At 42.2% G+C, this 23,367-nt stretch overlaps 1 protein-coding gene across 2 annotated transcripts in view; it reads right to left on the reverse strand.

The window, feature by feature from the left end:
* vwa11 (von Willebrand factor A domain containing 11) overlaps nucleotides 1–21,455 on the reverse strand; it is a 56,310-nt gene extending 34,855 nt beyond the window's left edge. The window contains exons 1-3 of one of the 2 annotated variants that reach the window (XM_056279929.1): nucleotides 21,255–21,455; nucleotides 6,375–6,427; nucleotides 4,518–4,707 (exon numbers count right to left, since the gene is read on the reverse strand). In XM_056279929.1, coding sequence (XP_056135904.1) covers nucleotides 4,518–4,700 — 183 coding nt within the window. In that variant the 5' untranslated portion in view covers nucleotides 4,701–4,707; nucleotides 6,375–6,427; nucleotides 21,255–21,455. The remainder of the gene's footprint in view (nucleotides 1–4,517; nucleotides 4,708–6,374; nucleotides 6,428–21,254) is intronic. The other variant, XM_056279930.1, reaches the window with a different exon arrangement.
* Nucleotides 21,456–23,367: the final 1,912 nt, after the last annotated feature.

A 23,367-nucleotide genomic window follows, 5' to 3' on the forward strand; every position in this document is an offset into this window, starting at 1 on the left:
ACACGTGCAGAATGTGGCTTGGCATTGTCTTGCTGAAATAAGCAGGGACGTCCCTGAAAAAGACATCGCTTGGATGGCAGCATATGTTGCTCCAAAACCTGTATGTACCTTTCAGCATTAATGGTGCCTTCACAGATGTGCAAGTTACCCATGTCATGGGCACTAACACACTCCCATACCATCACAGATGCTGGCTTTTGAACTTTGCGCCGATAACAACCTGGATGCTCCTTTTCCTCTAGCCCGGAGGACACGACGTCCATGATTTCTAGAAACAATTTGAAATGTGGACTCGTCAGACCACAGCACACTTTCCCATTTTGCGTCAGTCCATCTCAGATGAGCTCGGACCCAGAGAAGCCGGCGGCGTTTCTGGGTGTTGTTGATATATGGCTTTCACTTTGCATGGTAGAGATTTAACTTGTACTTGTAGATGTAGCGATGAACTGTGTTAACTGACAATGGTTTTCCAAAGTGTTCCTGAGCCCATGGGGTAATATCCTTTACAGAATGATATCGGTTTTTAATGCAGTGCCGCCTGAGGGATCGAAGGTCACGGGCATTCAATTTTGGTTTTCAGCCTTGCCGCTTACGTGCAGAGATTTCTCTGGATTCTCTGACTCTTTTGATGATATTATGGACTGTAGATGATGAAATCCCTAAATTCCTTGCAATTGTATGTTGAGAAACGTTGTTCTTAAACTGTTGGACTATTTGCTCACGCAGTTGTTCAAGTAGTGAACCTCGCCCCATCCTTGCTTGTGAATGACTGAGCCTTTTGGGGACGCTCGTTTTATACCCAATCATGATACTCGCCTGTTTCCAGTTAACCTGTTCACCTGTGGAATGTTCCAAACAGGTGTTTTTGAGCATTCCTCAACTTTCCCAGTCTTTTGTTGCCCCTGTCCCAGCTTCTTTGGAACATGTTGCAGGCATCAAATTCAAAATGAGTGAATATTTGCAAAAAACAATAATATTTATCAGTTTGAACATTAAATATCTTGTCTTTGTAGTGTATTCAATTGAATATAGGTTGAAAATGATTTGCAAATCATTGCATTTTGTTTTTATTCACGTTTTACACAACATCCCAACTTCATTGGAATTGAAGTTTGTGTATATATAATTATTATTATCATTATTATTAAAATCAGTTATCTTTAACTTTTGGCGTTTCTGTAGAGTCACCAGGTACTTCTGTCTCCATCGCTTCCAAAAGCTGTCTGCTAGACATTGGACTTATTTCCATGTTTTTTGTGAAGGTCCTTTTGACTGAAGTCACCTGGAGGAGCTGCCACTGAATTGATCTTCTGAGTGAGGATCATCGCAGGTGTCAAAATAGTAGGCACCTCAGGGTCAGTTGACACCGGAATCAGTGGTCTGGCATTCAAAATGACCATGACTTCTACCATCAATGTGGTCAACACTTTGTGCATGAGACGGCCCCTGTCAGAGTGCAGCAACATTCCATCTAGAATATGACATGCAACTCCCATCAGTCTTTCCCAACAACCTCCGGTGTGGGAGGGATGGGGGGGGATTGAAAGTCTAGGTGCAGCCCTGGTTGTCAAGGTAGCTTCAGTGTTGAACTTTAATTTTTTACATGCTTCAACAAAATTTGTGCCTCTATCGGAGCGGAGCTGTTTGGAAGGTCCCCGGACCACAAAGAATCGTCATAATTGTGTTTATGAAGCTTGAAGTGGACATTGATTCTAATACTTCAATGTGTGTAGCTCTTGTGCTCATGCACATGAATAACACTGTCCATCACTTGCTTTCAGCCCTACCTTGAAGAGTGCGGCGAGTGACAATGCTCCACGGCCCAAAGACATCTAATCCTACATGGGTAAAAGGGGGTTCTGAGGTAAGTCTGCCATTTTCTGTTCTAGTAACCTTCTTCTTAATTTTTTACAGGTCACACAGTTGTGGACCACACTGAAAACAAGCCGTTTGCCTCCTACTATCCACACACCCGCTGACCGGATGGCTCCCTCGGTGAAGTGGCGACCCTTATGAACCATATCTTCATGGTAATGTCTCACTATGAGGGTTGCAATGTGATGGGTCTTCAGAAGTATCAGAGGATGCCGCTCATCTCTTGGTAAGTCAGCATAGGTAAGGCGACCTCCAATTCTAAGAAGGCCTTCCTCGTCGATGAAAGGATTTAACATTCTCAAAGAACTGTGTTTTGGAATCTGAATTCAATTTTTCAAACACTTGAACTCTTCCTTGAAAGCTTCTTGCTGGACACAACTGTTTTAGCTTGCCACCGTGCATGAACGGCATCATCTTTGCGAGTTTTGGAGAATGTTTTTGTGACATGGATGAGTTTTTTTATGGCTTGTAGTAGTCTCTTCCAGCTAAAAACCGTTCAAAACGTGCCGAGGCGAACCAATCATCTGTGGCTTTGGTGTAGGAAATGGCAACTTGGAACCGAACTTCAACATTGAGATCTGGATTGACAAGATCAAAGCTGTTATTTTGAGGAGGCTCACAAGTGCATTTCAAGAACCCAGGGCCTGAGAACCAGTTGGTTGTTCTAAGAAGAGTTGCAGATACAGACCTTGTGGCGTGGTCCGCTGGATAATATTCTGTGGTGACATAGTGCTACTGTTCTGTGTGGGTAGACTTTCTGATGTGATGGACTTGGTTGGCGACATACACATAAAATCTTCCGGAGGTGTTATGGATGTACCCCAGTACAATCTTGCTATCAGTGAAAAACCTCACTACATGCATTGCAACGTCAATCTCACTGAGGATCATGTTCGCCATCTCGACTGCTAAAACGGCAGCACATACTTCCAAACGTGGAATTGTATGGGCAGGGTGAGGCGCCAACTTAGCTTTGCCCATGAGGAATCCTACATGGCATTGGTTTTCGTCGTCGGTGACACACAGGTAGGCTACTGCTGCGATGGCCTGAGTTCCCGCCTCTGTGATAAGGTAAGAGAGATACTAGGAACATGTTCTTTCGATGTTTAGCTTCCCCAGTTCCAGGAGGGCTTCTTTCAACAAGTTACACAAGGCTTCCTTATCTGATGGGAGCGGATCGTCCCAGTCGTATTCTTTGGATGACAGATTAACGTGCTCCCATTAGGAGTCACCACAGCGGACAATCTGTTTCCACCTCTTCCTGCCCTCTGCATCTTCCTCTGTCACAATGGGCACAGTGTGGAAGATGAACTGCTCCATAATGAACCCGATGTGTTACTGTCTTCTTACTATTCTGCCGTTGCACCACGTTTACAGCTTTGTATTGCTAGACAGATAGTTAACACTAAAGGAAATGATGCTGAAGCACTGCTTGTTGTTGTTCGTCTCTTTTCTCCTCAGCTTTATTTCTTCTCAATCTAATCATGGCCTCTTTCAGGATCTTATGACAGGAAAAGGAGGTCAATACCTGGGATGAGGGCTGTTGTTTTGGCTTCACAGTGGGATGGCGTGGCACCTGAATACTGCTAGCCACTAGCGGCGAAGCTGCACTGTCCAGATCGGGATTCCCAAACATCCGCTGGATGGACCAGTGTTATCAGACAGGGTTGCGTAGCGGTTGGAGAGGCTTAGGTGACGGGGGGGGGGGGGAGTGCAGCCTCTCTTGTGACCACGGACCACCACTTCAGCCCAGGATGATTGATAGTTAGGTGTCGAGCAGGAGGAAAGCCGTAGAAACGTGGAGGGGTCCCACAGAACTGTGTCCTGGATGGTTGCACTGAGAGAGGCATTCCATTTTGACTGCACCGAAGCCACATCCATGAAGCTGTTCAAACGGGTTTTTTCTTATGGAGTTCATCAGAAAGCCCTTGAACATCCTCTTCATGGTCAGTGATCTTTCTGTTTGCTTTCTTGAGTAGCACACAGTCCTCACAGGGCAACGTTGGTGTAATTGTTTTGGTTAGCTTAGCCACAGGCTAGAAACAAGCCACATACAGCCCTACAGAATCGGAGGCTTCAGTGCAATCAAGCCAGTGAAGGAGTCGATGATTAAATAAAATCCATAAAATAATAATAGAGGCAAACCATAAAATCAGTTCAAATAATTTAATTGTCCGAGGGAGTTATTAACAGTTATTAGCTGTTAAAGTTAAAAGCAAGCAGAGCAACAAACCGTTAGCTGGGAACTGGATCACATGTGAAAGAAGGGTAATAATGATAAAATCAAGGCCCACATCAAAAGGTTTGGTATGGACTTTAACAGCTGCGAACAACCAGCAAAAAAATCAGGGAGGCCTGGAGACTGGCTGTACGTGACGGTGCTGCACACTACAACCATGACCTCCACCGTGCTGCTGAAAACAAGTGCAGATTCAGAGATGAGTGAGTTACCAGAAAGACCCAAATCATATGCTCACCTACTCGTTCACACCCTTGCCCACATTGCCCCAAACTATCAGCCTCTATGCCCACCTGAAGACACATAAGGACCCAGACGGGGTCAGTCATACTCGAATCCGAGTGACCACCGATGATGATAGTGTGTGTGTGTGTGTGTGTAAACAGGCATGTTTCTTGCCTACCGTTGGATTGAACTCATGACCAGAACCCTCTGCCACAGCCCGACATGTCTCTTTTACTTTTTGCAATAGAGCTGTTCCCGTAATGCTGACATGACTTGATGCCCCTCCACCGATGGAAACAAAGGCCACAACATTGTCCGACAGCATCAGAGCCAGCAAGGGGATAGCCGTCAGTGGTAACATTGTCACTCTAAAAAAAAATGTGATAAGGGGCAGTTAAGAAATGATCAAACATTTTTTATAGTCCAAACACTTTTTATTAGTGACAACATAAATGACCAGTAATAGAGAGGTACTAGCCTGTTGTTGATATCCCTGGCACTCATTAACAATCTCCAGTCACTTCTCATTTCATCATACATACATATAGATATAAACGTTGTTCAAAAACACTCAATGGTAGAGGAAGTGCTCAACAAATAAGGAGCAAAATAATCCAGTGAGTCAAGTAAATTCTCTATGAGACAGTGGATTATGAACTGGATTATATATATCATTTTTTTCCAGAAACAGTCAATGGCGTTGATAAGAGTTTTCAACTAATGAGGAGCGGAATATCAAAATAGATGCAGGAAAAAGAATACATAGCAGTACAAGCTTGTTTCATACGTCGCGCACTCATCAGCTGCTAATGTGATTTAACAAAGAAAAAAAATAAACCCTTTTTCTCCCCAATTGTATTTAGCCAATTACCCCACTCTTCCGAGCCATCCCAATCTCTGCTCCACCCCCTCTGCCAAGCTGGGGAGGGCTGCAGACTACCGCTGCAGTCGCCAGCTGCTTCTTTTCACCTGACAGTGAGGAGTTTCACCAGGGGGATGTAGCGCGCAGGAGGATCACGTTATCCCCCCCCCCCGAACAGGCGCCCCGACCGACCAGAGGAGGCGCCAGTGCAGCAACCAGGACACGTACTCACGTCTGGCTTCCTACCCGCAGACACGGCCAATTGTGTCTGTAAGGACGACCGACCAAGCCGGAGGTTACACTGGGGTTCAATCCGCACGATTCCCGTGTTGGTAGGCAACCGAATAGACCGCCACGCCACCCAGATGCACCCCCGCCCCCAAGATATAATCTTTGATTCAATTTTCATTGAGTCAAAAATCCCAATGCATTGAAATTGTATCGTCATCGAAAGTACCGCCCTTCCCATTCCCAAAAGGAGCAAAACAGTAAAAACAAATCTTTTCACGTGCTTTTCTCTACAGCGTACTATCACATAACTCCAACTTAAGTTAAAGCACTAAAGTCTTTTTTTTTTCAGAAAATTGAGGTGGTCTGTTCTGAGTCATATCCATTTGAGGCTGAGTGATCAGAATACAGTACAAAGACCATGCAGTCAATGAGTACTTTAGAGCTGAAGAATTTATTGCTTTACTCCCAACTCCCATTATTCCTGCTCCCTTTGTCCTTGTTATTCACATACATTTCTGTATTGAGTAATAGTAAAGTAAATACTAGACTCAAAGCCTGTCTGAAAGATCCTGAACACCCAGGATCCCACCTCTTATTGCCAAAACTAGCAATGGTTCGAGTCATTGCTATTACAAAAAAGAAAAAAAAATATATAGGAAAATCAAATCATTAACATAATAAAATAATGATGAAATACAAATAAAACAAAACTGGTCAGCTATAAAAAGTACGCAAGCAATGAAGACGCATAAAGGAAAAAGCTAATGCTGAATTTAAATAGTCACATTGACTGATTTTTTTGGTTCAATTCTCCACCAAAGTATGATGTGATTGGAAGACAAAGAAGAAAAAGAAACCATGATATTTCAATAGAAATAGAGAATTTGTCCATACCTAATAATCATTTCTAAATAAAAGTTATGTACATAATGATACACTTACAGTTTTATGGAATGCTCTGCACCGTTGCTGCTCGGTCCCACAGGTGAAGTAAACTGAAAGTGAGCGATACAACTGAATATATGCAGTATGCAGGGAAGTGGGTGACAGATGGAGACATTGGGCGTGGATGGGTTTCTGTGTGCATGTATCTGTGTTTGTGTGGGTGTGCGCACACCAATAATTAACTTTTGAAGGTTTTTCAAACTGTAAAATCGTGACAAAATTATCCACGTCATGCCTCTGCCAGTCAACACTTCAGAAAGTGGGTTTTTTTTCTAAATTGCCATATTTGTAAATGTCTCAATCTTCGTAAGTTTGTTTTTATTCATTTATTACAGTTTAAGTACTCTGATGTTTTTAATCTCTTTATCTCACAATTTAGTAATTGTATTCCCTTATTGTTTTCTCTTGTTGCCCATTTAATTAAGGTTTTTTTTTACCCATGATGAACTTTGTAAACCATTTCTGAAAAGTGTGATATGAATAAGGGCTTCATTACCCAAGTTAAGTCAAGTCAATTTGTACAGCCTTCTATCAAAATTTAGTTGCAGAGGGCTTTAAAGTTACATACTGTATGTCACCTCCAATCCTTAAGCCCTCGATTCAGATAGGAAAGAACTCAAAATAAAAACACCAGAAAAAAATTGGGACAAACTCCAGGAAATGAAGAGCGTCAGCCCTTTTCAAGGACAGACAGATGTGCAATTGATGCAAAATGGGCAGTCCAGAGAAACACTAACAGGTTTACAAGAAGCACTCAATTGCACAAGTTATATCAACACAACGCAGAATATATACAATTATAAGTTATGGCAAAATAAGTAACACCTAATGATTATACGAGTTGAAGCAGAATAATCTCAAATATACGTATACAGATGCCACCGAAAAACAAATAAGGCCCTAAGTTTCTACACCAGTTTACAATGTACAATGTTACAATTTCATTAAGCAGATGCTTTTATCCAAAGCGACATACATCTGAGAGTTAATACAACACAAACAAAGGAGCTAGTCAGGAGCAACAACGCAAAAAAGTGCCAAAAATCTAGATTCAATTACAATAGGACATAGGTGTCAACAGGCAATGCATAGAGTGCATACAAGCTTATTGTGTGTGTGTGTGTGTGTGTGTGTGTGTGTGTGTGTTTGTACACAAAGGCAATGCAAAAGGTGCATAGAAGCATTTTATTTTTTTTATTTTTTTTATTTTTATTAATACTATCAGATAACCCTGCCACTGAGGATGCACAAGCCAGTGCATTCTTAGTGCCGGTCCCAAGCTCGGATAAATGAGGGTTGCATCAGGAAGGGCATCCGGCGTAAAATATTTGCCAAATCAAATATGCAGATCATCTATAAGATTTCCATACCAGATCGGTCAAGGCCCGGGTTACCAACGACGACCACTGCTATTGTTGGCCAACAGGGTGTCGGTGGAAACTATGCTACTGCTGGGTGAAGGAGAAGGAGAGAGGGAAGGTATGTCTAGAGGCAGTAAGAGAGGAGGAAGGGTAGGAGTGTGGGGGTGAGAGTCAGAACTTTGAATTTTGGCACTATGTTGGCACTAGGTGGCTTCAAACTCTCTCTACCATGGTGCGAATGGGAGGAGAAATGGGGTAGGGGTAATTCTGAAGGAAGAGTATGTCAAGAGTGCATTGGAGGTGAAGAGAGTGTCAGACAGAGTGATGAGTATGAAGCTGAAATTCGAAGGTTTATTGATGAATGTTATTAGTGCATATGCCCTGCAAGTTGGGTGTGGGATGAAAGAGAAAGAGGAGTTACGGAGTGAGTTTTATGAAGTGGTGGAGAGGGTACCCAAGGAGAAGAGAGTGGTGATTGGAGCAGACTTCAATAGACATGTTGGTGAAGGGAACAGAGGTGATGGGGAGGTGATGGGTAGGTATGGTGTCAAGGAGAAGAATGTGGAAGGACAGATGGTGGTGGATTTTGTGAAAAGGATGGAAATGGCTGTGGTGAATACATATTTCAAGAAAAGGGAGGAACAAAGGGTGACATACAAGAGTGGAGGAAAGTGCCCACAGGTGGACTATATCTTCTGTAAAAGGTGCGATCTGAAAGGGATGGAAACTGCAAGGTGGTGACAGGGGAGAACGTAGCTAGGCAGCATCAGATTGTAGTCTGTACGATGACTTTGGAGACCAAGAATAGGAAGCTAGTGAAGGTAGAGCCAAAGATCAAATGGTGGAAGTTGAAGAAGGAAGACTGTTGTGTGGAGTTCAGGCAGGAGTTGAGACAGGCACTGGGTGATAGTGAAGATTTGCCAGATGGCTGGACAACCACTGCAGAAATAGTGAGGGAGACAGCTAGGAAGGTACTTGGTGTGTCATCAGGACAGAGGAAGGAAGACAAGGAGACTTGGTGGTTTGAACGAGGAAGTACAGCGAAGTATGAAGAGGAAGAGGCTGGCAAAGAAGAAGTGGGATAGTCTGGCCCGTATTAATGCAAGGGCTTACCGGGGTTCAAAACCCAGGGCCTGATGACATGAGAAGGCCCATGAGGCTCAGAGTCTTCTGTGTCTGTGCTCCCGACTGATGTGTGTGTGTGTGGTGACCGTTGGCCGCCCTCAGGGACGGGTGCTTAATATCTGACAAATCACAATGTCAGACCCGTTGATTGACGGGTCTGACAGTGACATTAGGCTACCTATCACACGTATGACATGCCTGTCAAGGCTGCCATTATAGGAGGGTTTCCATGCAACGTCATCACAGAGATGTGTGCACAACTAGGGGGCAGAAAGCAGCCACAGCGCAGAGATTTTAACCAAGATAGAGCTCAAATATAGCAGAGATGACACACAGTTGTTGTGCAATAAACTGCACAAACTGCCGAAAGGATGACTGGAAATGTTCAACATTCCAAAGGGGTCACATGCATGTGAGCCCTTTGGAATGTTGAACATTTTCATCGTTGAACCACTTTGGCAGCTCTCATCTTTTAAGAGCTACCAAAGCGGTTTTCCCCCTGGCTGTGCACGCACCCAGTTATGTTGTAAACAGGAAACCCATCTATTGTCCAATGAATGACTTGCTGTTTTTCAACTGTATACAACATTAGCATTAATGTGCTGGTGACACTTTATAATAAGAGTACAAATAATCATCTACTCATATATTTTCGTAATGTGTGTGTGTGTGGTGTTAGTGTAGATAGCGGGACCGAAAACTAAAGCACTTATGATCCCAATTCTTTTTGGAGGTGGTAGGTATTGTCTCAGAGAGTAAGGGAAAAATCCCAGAAAATTAAAAGTATGCATAATTATGCATAAATATGCAAAATATGCATTTTTCTAAAATGGCAAAAAACCACTTTTCTCGGCATTTCGGATGATTCTGAGCATCTTTGATTTTTTTTTCACCTATATAAAAAAAATTTCTGGGACTTAAATGTTTTGGTATTATGCAAAATATATGCATTTTTGCAAAAATGCACTTATGATCCTACTTTTTTTGGAGGTGGTAGGTATTGTTCCAGAGAGGACCAGAAAAATTGCAGAAAATTAAATTAGAATTATGCATAATTATGCAAAATATGCATTTTCTAAAAATGGCTAAAAACCATTTTTCTCAGCATTTCAGATGATTCTGAGCATTTGGGGGGAGGGAGTTGGAGTAGGGGGGGTAAACCACTTTTCTCGGCATTTCAGATGATTCTGAGCATTTAGGGGGAGGGAGTTGGAGTGGGGGGGGCGTTTAGAGCAGGGGGAAGGCGGTTAGCTGGCAGGATGAAGAGGAGGGAGATTTAGACGGGTGGATAACCAAACCGCTACATTGTAGCGAGGTTCTTCTAGTATACTTAATAAAACGCTTCACTAATGGATGACTCGTGATGATTTAATGCATGAATTTAGTTGGCATAAATACAGTGAACTGCTGCCTTCAAACAGATGAGTTTTTCATGTTTGTTCAAAGTGTATTCAACTTCTGCTCAAACTCCACTTCTCGGTGGCAGATTGTCACATCAGGCCCCGAACCGAATGCAAACAGGAGAATTCAGACTCTAAAGTCATTATCTGACACAAGGTGGTGCACCCATGCACAGGCTACCAATGCATTATGTCTGAATTATGGCAACATTCACAACTCGCTTCTTAAAATCACAGAGGATGTTAATCAAAACATAACCACATGCAACAAAGCTCTGGCTCTTTGCAGGCAAATGGAAACGCTAGAAATAGCTTTCCTATGCAATCTATGGGACGTGTCCAGAAAACAAGGATCAAACTCCAAGAAGTTGAGCTCGACCTCCTCAATGCAGTTGAATTGGTACACTCATTGAGGGATTTTATTGCAGATCTACGGGATCAATTTGACAGGTTTGAGTCAACAGCAAAGGAGCTGTCACCGAGTGTCGCAGAGACTTACAAGGCCGACAGTCAGAGGGGGACCACATAAAAAAACCCTAGATGAATCATCTGATCCAGATGTTGGAATGGCAATGACCGGCCCACAAAAAGTTGCAGTGGATGTATTCACTATGATCACTGATAAACTTGTGGCAGAACTAGACCAGAGGTATGAATCTTATAATGCACTGAATTTTGGCGGATTGTGCAGTTTATTGCACAACAACTGCACATCATCTCTGCTGTATTTGAGCTTTATCTTGGTTAAAATCTCTGCGCTGTAGCTGCTTTCTGCCCCCTAGTTGCGCACGCATCTCTGTGATGACGTTGCATGGAAACCCTCCTATAATGTCAGCCTTGACAGGCACATCATATGTGATTGGTAGCCTAATGTCACTGACAGATCCGTCAATCAACAGGTCTGACATTGTGATTTGTCAGATATTAAGCACCCCCTCCCGCCCCCGAGGGCGGCCAATGGCCGCCACAGAAGACCCCGAGCCTCGTGGGCCCCCTCACGTCGTCAGGCCCCGGGGCTTGAGCCCCGGTAAGCCCTTGTATTAATATGGGCCAGCTGGCTGGTCTTTCACAACTCTCACATTAATTGGTCTACTGGTAAAATTATTGAATGGGGAGGTGATTGTTCTCATTGCGGCTTCCGGAAGGAAGAGACTGTTCCTGTTTCTCTGGCTCCTGTGAAAATTCCTGAGAAAGACATGGTTCTCCCCGCAGCTTTTCAGCTCCACCTCCTGTTGGGAGTAAATATCAAGAGACTGATTTCCCTGATCTTTCCGGCGTTCCCTCATGCTACTGGGATTTAAAGGAGGTCTTTAACAAGTGTAAGGCCAAGTGTTTACCTCCACATCGACCTTGTGACTGCACCATAGATCTTCTGCCTGGCACCGCTCCTCCCAAGGGATGACTGTACTCTCTCTCTGGTCCAGAAACACGGGCCATGAGAGAGTATATTGATTCAGCACTGGAAACTGGGATTATCCGGCCCTCCTCCTCACCAGCAGGGGCTGGTTTCTTCTTCGTGGGAAAGAAAGACAAGACCCTCCGACCCTGCACTGACTACCCGGGTCTCAACGACATCAATAGGAACAATACCTACCACCTCCAAAAGAAATTAGGCTCATAAATGCTTTAGTTTTCGGTCCCGCTATCTACACTAACACACACACACACACTAACACCACACACACACACATTCCGAAAATATATGAGTAGAAGGTGCAAAAGTACCCACACCTGTACGACACGTCACAGAGAGGGTACATACCACCGTCTCTTCAGTTTATTGTCTTGTAGAGCCAGCAGGCAAGCGCATCTCTTCCTCGTCGTCACTGTCGGACGCCATGACAGAAGAGTGTAACCAACACGCAAGCATTGTGGGTAATGTAGTGTTTCACGGACAGTTTTACAGGAAACTACAACGCGGAAGTGCGCTCGACTATGGAAGCCCAAGTGACTGCGGACATTCCTCGTGGAGTCCACTCCGCGTGCGTTCCGCCCGAGTATGTTTGGGCCTTTAAATGTGATTCATCAGATAAGACACTCGGACACTTCCACGCGCGCAACAGCGGCCAACTTTATTGTTCGTCAGACCCGGCAAAACCCGAACCGCCCGCACGCGTTGATTTACATTGAAAAACAGAAAACTTTATTGAGTTCACTTCACGTGACAGCTGCCATATACGCCCGTGCTCGACCCATGCAAATGCGACTGTGACGCTGTGGCTTATTTCACGGACGCTTTGTATTTCCAACGCTGCTCGCTGTCTCCGACCGCCATCCAGCAACCCGTTAAGAACGCGAGGTTTGTGCGAACGGCGGAAAGAGCCGAGGCGTGACGTAGCCAGAGCCCGCCATCTTGTTGAACTGCTCAGGATTCTGAAGGGATTCCACATGTTTTATGCCTATTCCGCATATTATGCATAATTTTAATGTTCTATTTTTTATAGGTGCCCCCGATCATCCCCGATAACCTCCAAAAAGAATCGCGGCCCCAAGTGCTTTAGTTTGGCCGTTTATAGACTCCCACACAGACACACACCAGACACACATTGTGAAAATACATGAGTCGATAATCATATTATTAGTATTGTGGTAACCCACATCTATATAACTAGAGACATTCACCTAAGAGGACAGTGTACCTTTAAGGGAAGAGGTGAGGGGTCAAATAATGCACTTCCGCTTCCGGTACACAGTTCAGTGTCGCTGTCGAACGTATGACATGCAAAGTTGGAGCTAGTAAACTACCTCGACTACGTCTACTCTCACGTCTCCTGTCTCGTTGTTTTCAAACTCCACAGTATTATTATTATTAGTTGTTGTAGCAGTATTGATCATTTAAAGGGAAGCACTTTTTATGGGATAACATCCATCCATCTATTTGGGCATGTAAACAATTTTGATAGATTGAAGAGTAATTGAGAAGTGTACGCAAGATTAGGGTGTAGAATTGTTGTTCAAATCAAATTTCTTTATTTCGAACATGCAAAATAAAAGAAAAAAATTACCAAGCATAAATAAAACCAGAAGGATTCAACAAAAAGAATTATCAATAGAGAATCCAACAAATATATATTTGAAAAGGAGCAGGAAGAAGTTACTACTTGTAATTTCCTGCCACCCTCTCTAATGCTCAATTAATAAACCTAAATAATAAACTTAGATATTAAGAATGACATACCCTGATGTGTGAAAAACTATCTCCGAATGACTCAATAAAAAAAAACAATGAACGCAATAAAAAATAAAAACAACAAAAACAAAAGAACAACAATAACAATGATTTCCAAAAACAAAAATAACAGCATCCACCATGGGGGTCACGGTCATGAGAGAAGCAAAACCTCATCATCACCCTTGTACCTCTTTAAAACAATTCTTTGTACCTCTTTTGGAATTGATTTAAACTTGTGCTTTCCTTGAGTTCATCTAAACCATTCCACAAACTTACCCCACAATTTGAAATACACATACTTTTGCAAGTGGTACGAACAGTGTTTCTTAAAATTAAATGTTCTTCTTAAATTATAACCACCCCCCCCCATCTGAGAACAGTTGTTGTATATTGTCAGGAAGCAGATTATAGCTTGCTTGTACAACATTTGAGCAGACTTAAATTCTACGAGGTCCATGAACTTCTTAGCTCATGAATTTAAAAAAAGTTTTAGTGTTCCCAACATCCTATATTGTTTACTATCCTTATTGCTCTTTTTTTTAGTACACATATTGATGGTAGGTGCTCCCCATACCTCCACACCATAATTCAAATATGGCGATATAAGGGAACAATACAGAATGTACAATGCTTTATGATCCAGAATGTGCCTTGCCTTTCCTAGAACTCAAATTCTCCTTTCCATTTTTGTTCTCATGAATCATATTTGGTTTCCAGCAGATTTTATGATCGAAGTATTACACCCAGAAATGTATTTTCATATACTCTTTCAATGTTAATATTGTTGATCATTGCTTCTAATTGTGTCTAGTTTATGATTTCATGAAAATTTGTTTCTGTCAAACCACAGTATTAACTTTTTCATTTCAGCTGTGATCAACGAAACAAAAAAAGGTTGTCATCCGCAAATAAAATAAAATGAAATAAAATGAATTCCAATAGAATTGACCTTGCAATATAGAGTTTTTCCGAAATCTTGCAGAACTGGGAAAGTAAGGACACAGGCCTGTAATTGGTAAAGTGATGTCTAGCCTCAGCTTTATATAGTGAGACAGCTTGAGCAATGTTCATATTGTATGGACATTTACCTGCTTTGAAAGGCAAGTTGCAGATGTAAGTCAGTGGGTTTACGATACCATCAATGACTTTCTTAACTAAAGCCATATCAATTCCATTCCAGTCAGTCGACATTTGGTTCTTACTCTTGTTAACAATATCAGTGATTTCCTTTCCTTCTACAGCTCTCAGAAATATTGAGCTTTGAATTCTATCTTCATAATCTTCAATAGCCCCCACCTCTCTTGGCTGTGGTTCCTCGATTTCTTCTGCCAGTTTTGGTCCCACACTTACAAAAAAACTGTTAAGCCCAGTTACCACATCATTCAGATCACCATCTCAATCATATCATCATGTCATCATCAAATCAGATTTGTTAATCCCAGTTACCACATCATCAGATCCATCATCCATTATCATTATCATCATTCATATTAATATAATAAATCAAACTTATATAGCATTATTCTAACACTCAAAGTCGCTTTACAATAAACAGCGGTGAAACAAGACAACAGATAAACATAGCACAGACATACAGGAGTGGATGGGAAGGGGGCTACGAGAGGGAGAAGCGGCAGCTACACGTGACGCCAGCAGTACTCTCTGACTTAAACAGACACAAAAAAGCAAGAAAAACAAAAAACAACAGCACTGTAGACGTTGATTTTCTGTAGGGGTTTACTCCCGTAGCCTATTCCTCTCCCGAGGTATCCACTAGGCAGTGGCACTATTTAACCCATAGCTGGGGGCTGGTTCATGGGCATCAGGGAATATCCACACACCGGTGGGCCTGTGCACCGCATGTCTAGGGGCCAGACCTCCTCCGAGTCCCATGTAGTTCAGCCAGGGTCGTGTGTCGTCACGAGGAGGCACAACATAGGGCTTGCTGTTGGAGAGGCTATGTACTGGCAGGGAGAGAGTTAACGTGCTCGGCTCCCCTGTTCACATTTCTGCCAGCCAGCGGTGAAGGTTGAGGTTGGTATATTATTGTCCATGAAGTACTGAGCGCAACTTGTGTTTGTTGACCCATTTCTAACAATGCTATTTAATACTCTCCATGTTCCCGTGACATTGTCTTTGTTTTCCTCTAATATTTTGCCATAATATTCCTTCTTGCACATTATCATAATATTAACTTATTTTTAAATCTTTTGTATCTATTTTCTGCTTCTACCAGTCTACATTTTATGAACTGCCTATAAAGAGCATTCTCTTTTACAGGCATTTTGCAGTCCCTTTGTAATCCATGGTCTATTCTCATAGTTTTGCTTCATGTTGTATTGTTTTATTGGACAGTTTTTGTCGTATAGTGTTATAAATATACTGAGAAATGTATTATAGGTTTTGTCAATGTCACTTTCCTCATATACTTTTTTCCAGTTTTGTTCTAATAATTCATTTCTAAATGTACCCATGGCTTCCTCTGTTCTCACTCTCCTGTATTTAATCATATTGTCTTTGTTAGCCTTCACATAATCACAGCCATAGATCACAAAATCTGGCAAATGGCCACTCATATCATTCGTTAACAAACCGCTTATTATTGTCCATAGTATTTGGTATTATGTTGTCTAGTAGAGTAGCACAGTGTGATGTTACTCTGCTGGGTTTTGATATCATTGGATAAAGTCTCATCCTATACTCATGATACACTTGTCAGTCAATTTGTGCTTGTTGGGATTCAGCAAATCTATATTAAAATCCCCACAAATAAACATGACCTGACTGAACAAACAATTTTTTATCATGTCTTCATAATCAAAGTAGTGGGAAGTTCAAACATGAGCTGACACATTCTTTCCACTCCTCTGGGTTGAGTTGGAGGGTGAGAGGCCAAAGTCCAGCAGCAGAGTTTTGGCCATATGTTTTTTTAACATCAGCTAGGAAGTCACTTGATCAGAATCGTGCTTTTTTTCACCCATTTTTTAAAATCAATATCTGATATGGAAAGAAGTGGGCTTTCCTCACAACAAGAAAACGCTTCAATATTTTCAGTTTAAAACTCATGGATTTCCTTGTAACCACTCCATACCTGTCCCACATCTCTCAGCTTTACGCTCTTTATCTTATCTCCATGAAGTTTGGACATAATCTCTTTTATTGCAGCAATTCAGAAGGTGTACCGTCACAACATCCGCGGACACACTATGACTACTGGGGAATTCCCTCATCACATCTCAGCCCGGTATCATGAGATTTTGTGTCATAGTCAGGAAATTTAATCTATGAAATCCCCCCACCAATCCGTAAGTAAACCACTTACATTTCTCAAGTTTAGAACACAGTTTAGGGAGAAGCCCGCAGAGAGGAGAGGAGGCCAGTGCAATAACGTAAAAAATATGCTTGAAGTTAGCGAGTTGTTCAGCCAAGATATTAGGCAACAACTGCATCCTTACACATCCTGAAAAAACTAGAGCAACACCAGTAAAGATATTTGTAATTTTAGGCTTTTGGCTTTTAGTTACATAATACATATTTAACACATATAGGCCTATAGGTGTTGTGTTTTCGTTTAGTTGAACCCAAAAGCAGACATTGAGGCAGGTCTGCAAAAAGGTAATGATCTTTACTAGATATTCAAATGGTACAGAAATCTAGAACTAAGGGGGACACTCTTGTCTGGGAAAACAAGTGCATGAAATGTAACAAGCAAACATCCAATAATCAAGCAACAAAAACGAATTAGGGGCTAGGTAAAATAACAAGGGGACTGATGACGGATGAGGCACAGCTGGGAGCCCAAGATCACAGGAACCACTTCTAGCCTAAATCAGGAGACACAAATGGGGGTGGGGTTGAGAGAGACCCACACACATGTAACCTCCATGGGAACCTGCTGGAGTGACGGAGGGAAAGGGATCAGGTAGAAGCAGAGGAGGGTGATGCCGCGGCTGTGACAGAACCCCCCCCCCACACACACACACACAGGGATGCCTCCTGGTGTCCCACCAGGCCGATCAGGATGCCATCTGCAGAAGTTAGCAATGATGCCTGGATCTAGAATGTCTCGAAAGGGGACCCAGCAGGGGCGCGCGAAAGTATTTTGAGTGGGGGTGCTGAGGTGCTCTCTATCTAGGCTAGTATTTATTTGCCAAGGAAATATCCCTCCCTCTCTGTCTCTCGCTCACACACGCACAGTGGCACAACGACGGACCCCAGTACACTCATACAGTATAACTAAGCATGCACACCGCGCGCGCACACACACACATTCCGTCCTGGCCGTGGAACAACGGTTTATGCAATCAAAGGCAATGCAGACAACTCTGAAACCTACAAGGCCAAAAAGGGGGGAAAAGTGTAAAGTAACATACTGTATGTAACTACCAGACATATTGTGTTGTGACTACAGTCTATGTTTTGTGACTGATGTGTACAGTATACAGCAAGTGGGTGTGTTACAATATTGGCTAAACCAAGGTTATGCGTATGAGCTCTTATACTGATTTCACCGCTAGAGGGCGCGGCTGTGTTGACCTGTGGTTTATAAAAGAGCATGCACAAAATAAAACCACCATTCCGGTTACAGCAACACCGATAAAGTGCACGTGTGATTTTTCTCCGTGAAATGAGTCTAGTTGAGCTGGTATTTCTGCCCTCAGAGATGACAACGTCAACACTAACCCCTATGCCACCGTGCCGCACACTACTACTACTACTAATAATTAATGTTAATAATAATAAAAAAGTAATTATAATAGAAAAACCATTAGGGATTTAACATCAAATCCTGTGTTTTGGTGAATACATTGTTCATGACTGATTCTACACTGTGATGACTCTGGCTAAGTATCACCCTCAATTTCCATCGGTTGTGTCATGTTTGGTTTTCCTTTGTGTAAATGAGAGCGCTGTCCATTCTCAACGGCTCCGGAACACTAAACTGGCGTAGAAACCTAGGGTCTTACTTACTTTTTGGTGGCATCTGTGAAAGGTCCCCGGATTACGAACGAGTTCCGTTTTTGAGCCTGTTCGTAAACCGAATTTGTATGTAAGTCAGAACAGTTCTCATCTAGCGTCAATTAATCAAATGTTTGTCTTAGTAGGCTAGGCCTATATATGGTATATATGTAACCCCCTATCATATTACAATAGTTCATTTACATTTATGGGTACTTATGCCTTATTCGGTACTGTCATTTTAAGAGACCGTGATTCTACGTCAGGCCTGCTGGGCGGTACTCTTCTGCATTACATTCTATGCGAGCTGGCAGATCACCAGTCGTTACCGTGATTGCAAGGCTGAACATTTTTATTTCTTATATTAGCGAACTGGTGTTAGGACACAGCCCACAACCTAGCCATTAAGGTTGCGTTTTCCCGCCATTCTACTTTGGGACCGGATGTGGTCAGCAGATTCATCCTTCCTAAATCGTCCATCATTGACTGCGTAGCGCCTCCTGTTGGCGAACTCGATGATCTGTGAGCCAGGAAAAACTTCACGGATTCATTCAAGTAAGACTGTTCCAGTAGCCATTCACTTCATGGATTTATTCAAGTAAAACCTCCAGTTAAGGGCCCCAACGAGATATCTCCTTTTGTTTGGGTGTTGTGCCCAACAGGGGTATCACAGCGCTGCAACTTATCAGTATATAATTCGTGTGAATGCCCAGCATTCACACTATTGCTTTGCAGTTCTTTATTTATTTATTTTTCTTCCGCCCATTTTTGGACACTTTGTAGCTCCTTCATACTTTTAGCTACTGAAACCATTCAACTATCAAAATGTTCAACTCATTAAGGACATTATTGATCCCCTTTCAGATTTTTCATACCTTTTGAACTTTTTGAAATATTCAACTATTTTCAGCCATTTTTGAATGGGAGTCAATGGGGGGCTTTTGCAAACTTTCCACCTCCTTTACTCCTTCATACTTTTAGCCACTGGAACCATTCAGGTATCAAAATGTTCATCTCTTTAAGCCCATTAAGGCTAACATTTCGGTTTTTTAAAATATTTTATACTTTTAGACATATTAAGCTTTTTCTACTTTTTCAAAACAATGGAAATCTATGGGGAAAGGTTGAAACCCTCGTCACCTTTGAACTGTATCTCCTCCTTCATTTTTTGAGCTAGAAACCCCATTTAAAGCTTAAACAGTTCAGGACATTCAGCTCATTCAGAATCCTATTCAGATTTTAAAAATATTTTATAGTTTTTGAACAATTCAGCTCTAAAGTTTAGCAATTCTGCCATACACTTTGCCTGTTAGAATGTTCAGTCCTATTGTGACATCACATATCAATTTGAAACTCAACTGCCAGCTTAATTAGTGCGAATGCTGGGCATTCACACTATTGCTTTGCAGTTCTTTATTAGTGGCACCACTTCCACTTTTTCATACTTTAAACGACAGAAACTATTTATGTATTTAGCACTTATGGCAAATTTCTCCGTTTTTTTATACTTTTAAAACTTTTAAAATATTCAGCCATTCACATTTCAGTTTCCAGGTATTTCAGGTAGGCTAGTGACTTTGACTTTTCCTATTCATCCATTTTCAGCAATGCTTTCGCAATTTCTTTCAGCAGCTCAGCATTCACACGCTTTTTCTGTGGAAAAACATTTTTCTAGTTCATACTTGTATTTTGCATATATTTAATAATATTTTCGAACCATCATATGAATATTGGTACATACTGTTATTCCCTATCTACATCTATCTAAAGTATAATCTCATGTAACTCTACTTACCTTGTGCCTCGTCCAGATTATTCACACACAGTCAACTCATACTATACCTGACCTTGAGGTAAAATTCTATCCTTATTAAAGAAGGGTTACATATATTTCCCCTAAAACATCACAAATATAATAATGCAGTGATAATAAAAATGTGACTACAGTTTTACAAGTGAGAGAGAGGATGTGTTTATAGGTCTAAAAAAAAAAAGAAAGAAATATTTCTTAAATTTCAAACATCCCACCCGCCACTGTCCCCGGAGCGAGTCGCGACCGGCGGAGCCGACCGTTTCACGCCAGAAACGAGAGCCCGCTCGGGGCTTGCCTCCCCCCCCCCCCGGTTAAGTGAAAAATGATGAGAGTTTCACCTCTCTCTGAATGCTTCATTATTCCCACTTTCGTATCAGTCGTGATCGTTTTCCTTTTCTTCGACGCATCGCCGTCACTTGCATCAGATTTACGCTTTGCAGCCACGATCGCAAGGGCAAACACACGAAAAGTGTTGAGTGAAAACACGACGCTCGCGATGTTTACACGATCCGACTTAAAATGGTAACGACGGCGTGGCGTTGTCCTCCCTCGGTAATTGTACATATTCTGCATTGTTTTGTTATGACTCGTTGAGTGCTTCTTGTAAACCTGTTACTGCTTGTCTGGACTGCCCATTCAGCACTGATTGCGCGTCTATCTGCGCTTCATAAGTGACGACCTTTCCTGAACTTTGTACCATTTTCTTTTCCCACAATTTATAATTTCATTTAGCAGACGCTTTTATCCAAAGCGATGCACATCTGAGAGTGAATACAACACTGAATCGAGGGCTTGTGTGTGTGCGCGCGCTCAGCTTACAGATGCAGCGGCATCATTAATCAAGTAGATTAGAGGTACACCAGCACCACCGTACTCAGTAACATTAAGTGAAACTTGAACGGAGCCTAGTACTGCAGCCACATAAACCACACACGTGCAGCCCCCCCCCCCCCGCGCACGCACACACCCACCAATATCAGCATAAAATCCAATTGTACACCCAACAAAAACTAGGCTACTACAGTCCGAAATTGCAAATTAACTTACTTTTGACGGTAACGGGAGACGACGGGGCTTGGTGTTGAACACTGAAATGATGTACGCGTTGTTACTACTTGGCACTTGTGGAGGAGGAACTAGCGGAAGAGTCGGCGTCTTGGTTGAGAATGACGGCTGAACTTGAGTTGAGTTATCTTCCTCCTGCTCCTCGACACGTCGTTTTCTGACAAACCTAAGCAAACTGCTTGATTTCACAATCACAAGCAGCTAACTGGCGGGAAATAGGCTTCTGCGCAATGTGCGGGCAGTGCCGAGAGAAAGAGGAGGGGCTGCTCGCAATCAGGCATTTGCGAAATGCACTGCCGCTCAAAAAACACATCTACTCCTGTATTTTCAGTGTGTCTGGTGTGTGTCTGTGTGAGAGTATAAACGGCCGAACTAAAGCACTTGGGGCCTTGATTCTTTTTGGAGGTTATTGGGGATGATCAGGGGCACCTATAAAAAATAGCAGAAAATTAAATTAAAATTATGCATACTTAATTGTGCATAAATATGCAAAATATGCATTTTTCTAAAAATGGCTAAAAACCACTTTTCTCGGCATTTCAGATGATTCTAAGCATCTTTGATTTTTTCACCTACATAAAAAAAATTTAGAAACAAATGTTTTGGCATTATGCAAAATATATGCATTTTTGCACAAATGCACTTATGATCCTAATTTTTTTTGGAAGTGGTAGGTATTGTTCCAGATAGGACCAGAAAAATAGCAGAAAATTAAAATAATTATGCATAATTATGCATTTTCTAAAAATGGCTAAAAACTACTTTTCACGGCATTTCAGATGATTCTGAGCATTTGGGGGGAGGGAGTTGGAGTGGGAAGGCGGTTAGCTGGCAGGGGTTGTAGCGGGGTTCTTCTTTTTTTTTTTTTTTTGGTCACGCCCTGTGATGGACTGGCGGCCTTGTCTCCCCGCCTGCCTACCAATGATTGCTGGGATAGGCTCCAGCATTCCCGCGAGCCCGAGAGCAGGATAATTGGCGTGGGAATCATGGATGGATGGTCGCGTCAGGTTTTTTTCCAACTAATTTCAAAATAATAGAGATTTTTGTTTAATTTGCAGCTAACTCGTACATTTTTTTTATGATTATGCTGGATGTACCAGCTTGGGATTTAGATGGCACAGGCACATCCTGCACACCTGTACTCGAATGCTTAGAAGAGATTGAAGTAGATAACTGGCCCATCAAGACTAAATATTAAAACGGATTTTATAGTCTTATCAATTTAAAGTATTGACCCATGATGAGTAAGAGTAATGCACAAAAACACACACCCACAACAACAAGGTAAAACTTTTTTAACGTTCTTTATTATACAAAATTTGAACACAAAACATATTCAAGTGCCATCAATCACAATAAAATAAAGTGCCAGGGGATATTTTTCATTCTTACAAATACAAACTTATTGTCTTGATAGGCTTCTTGTTTCTGGAGGAGAAAATAGTTTTCATGTATGCCACGGGTGTGTGATGTGGGTCATCGGGGCTCTCCCATCCCCTGATTGGTACTTTAGTTCACCTGCGCCCTTGTGCCTGAGTTACACTGATTGCCCGGCTTCACTCACCTCCTCTTTCTGCGAATGGCTGTTTGGGTCCTGCGCCCAATCTCCCTGATTGGCCTCCCCTGGGCGTATATGCCTCTTGGTCGGTTCGTCTCACACTCTCACTGAGACACACGGAGACTCTTGGTCGCCAGAGTGCCTCGCCTGTTGTGAGCCCCCCCCCCTCCGTCTAGTCCTGCTGTTTGTTAATTCAGTGGAATAAAACATTTTTTGTCTGAACCAGTTTGCCTCCACTTGTAGTGGGGCAGATAAGCAAACCAGTTGTGCATGTTATGACTAAAGCATGAAACTTGTAGCAACATACAAACCCCAATTCCAATGAAGTTGGGACGTTGTGTAAAACGTAAATAAAAACGGAATACAATGCTTTGCAAATCCTTTTCGACCTATATTCAACTGAATACACTACAAAGACAAGATATTTAATGTTCAAACTGATAAACTTCATTGTTTTTTTGTTGCAAATATTCACTCATTTTGAATTTGATGCCTGCAACACGTTCCAAACAAGCCGGGACAGGGGCATGTTTGCCA

The sequence above is a fragment of the Lampris incognitus genome, chromosome 5 (assembly GCF_029633865.1).
Source record: "Lampris incognitus isolate fLamInc1 chromosome 5, fLamInc1.hap2, whole genome shotgun sequence".
NCBI classification, from domain to species: domain Eukaryota; kingdom Metazoa; phylum Chordata; class Actinopteri; order Lampriformes; family Lampridae; genus Lampris; species Lampris incognitus.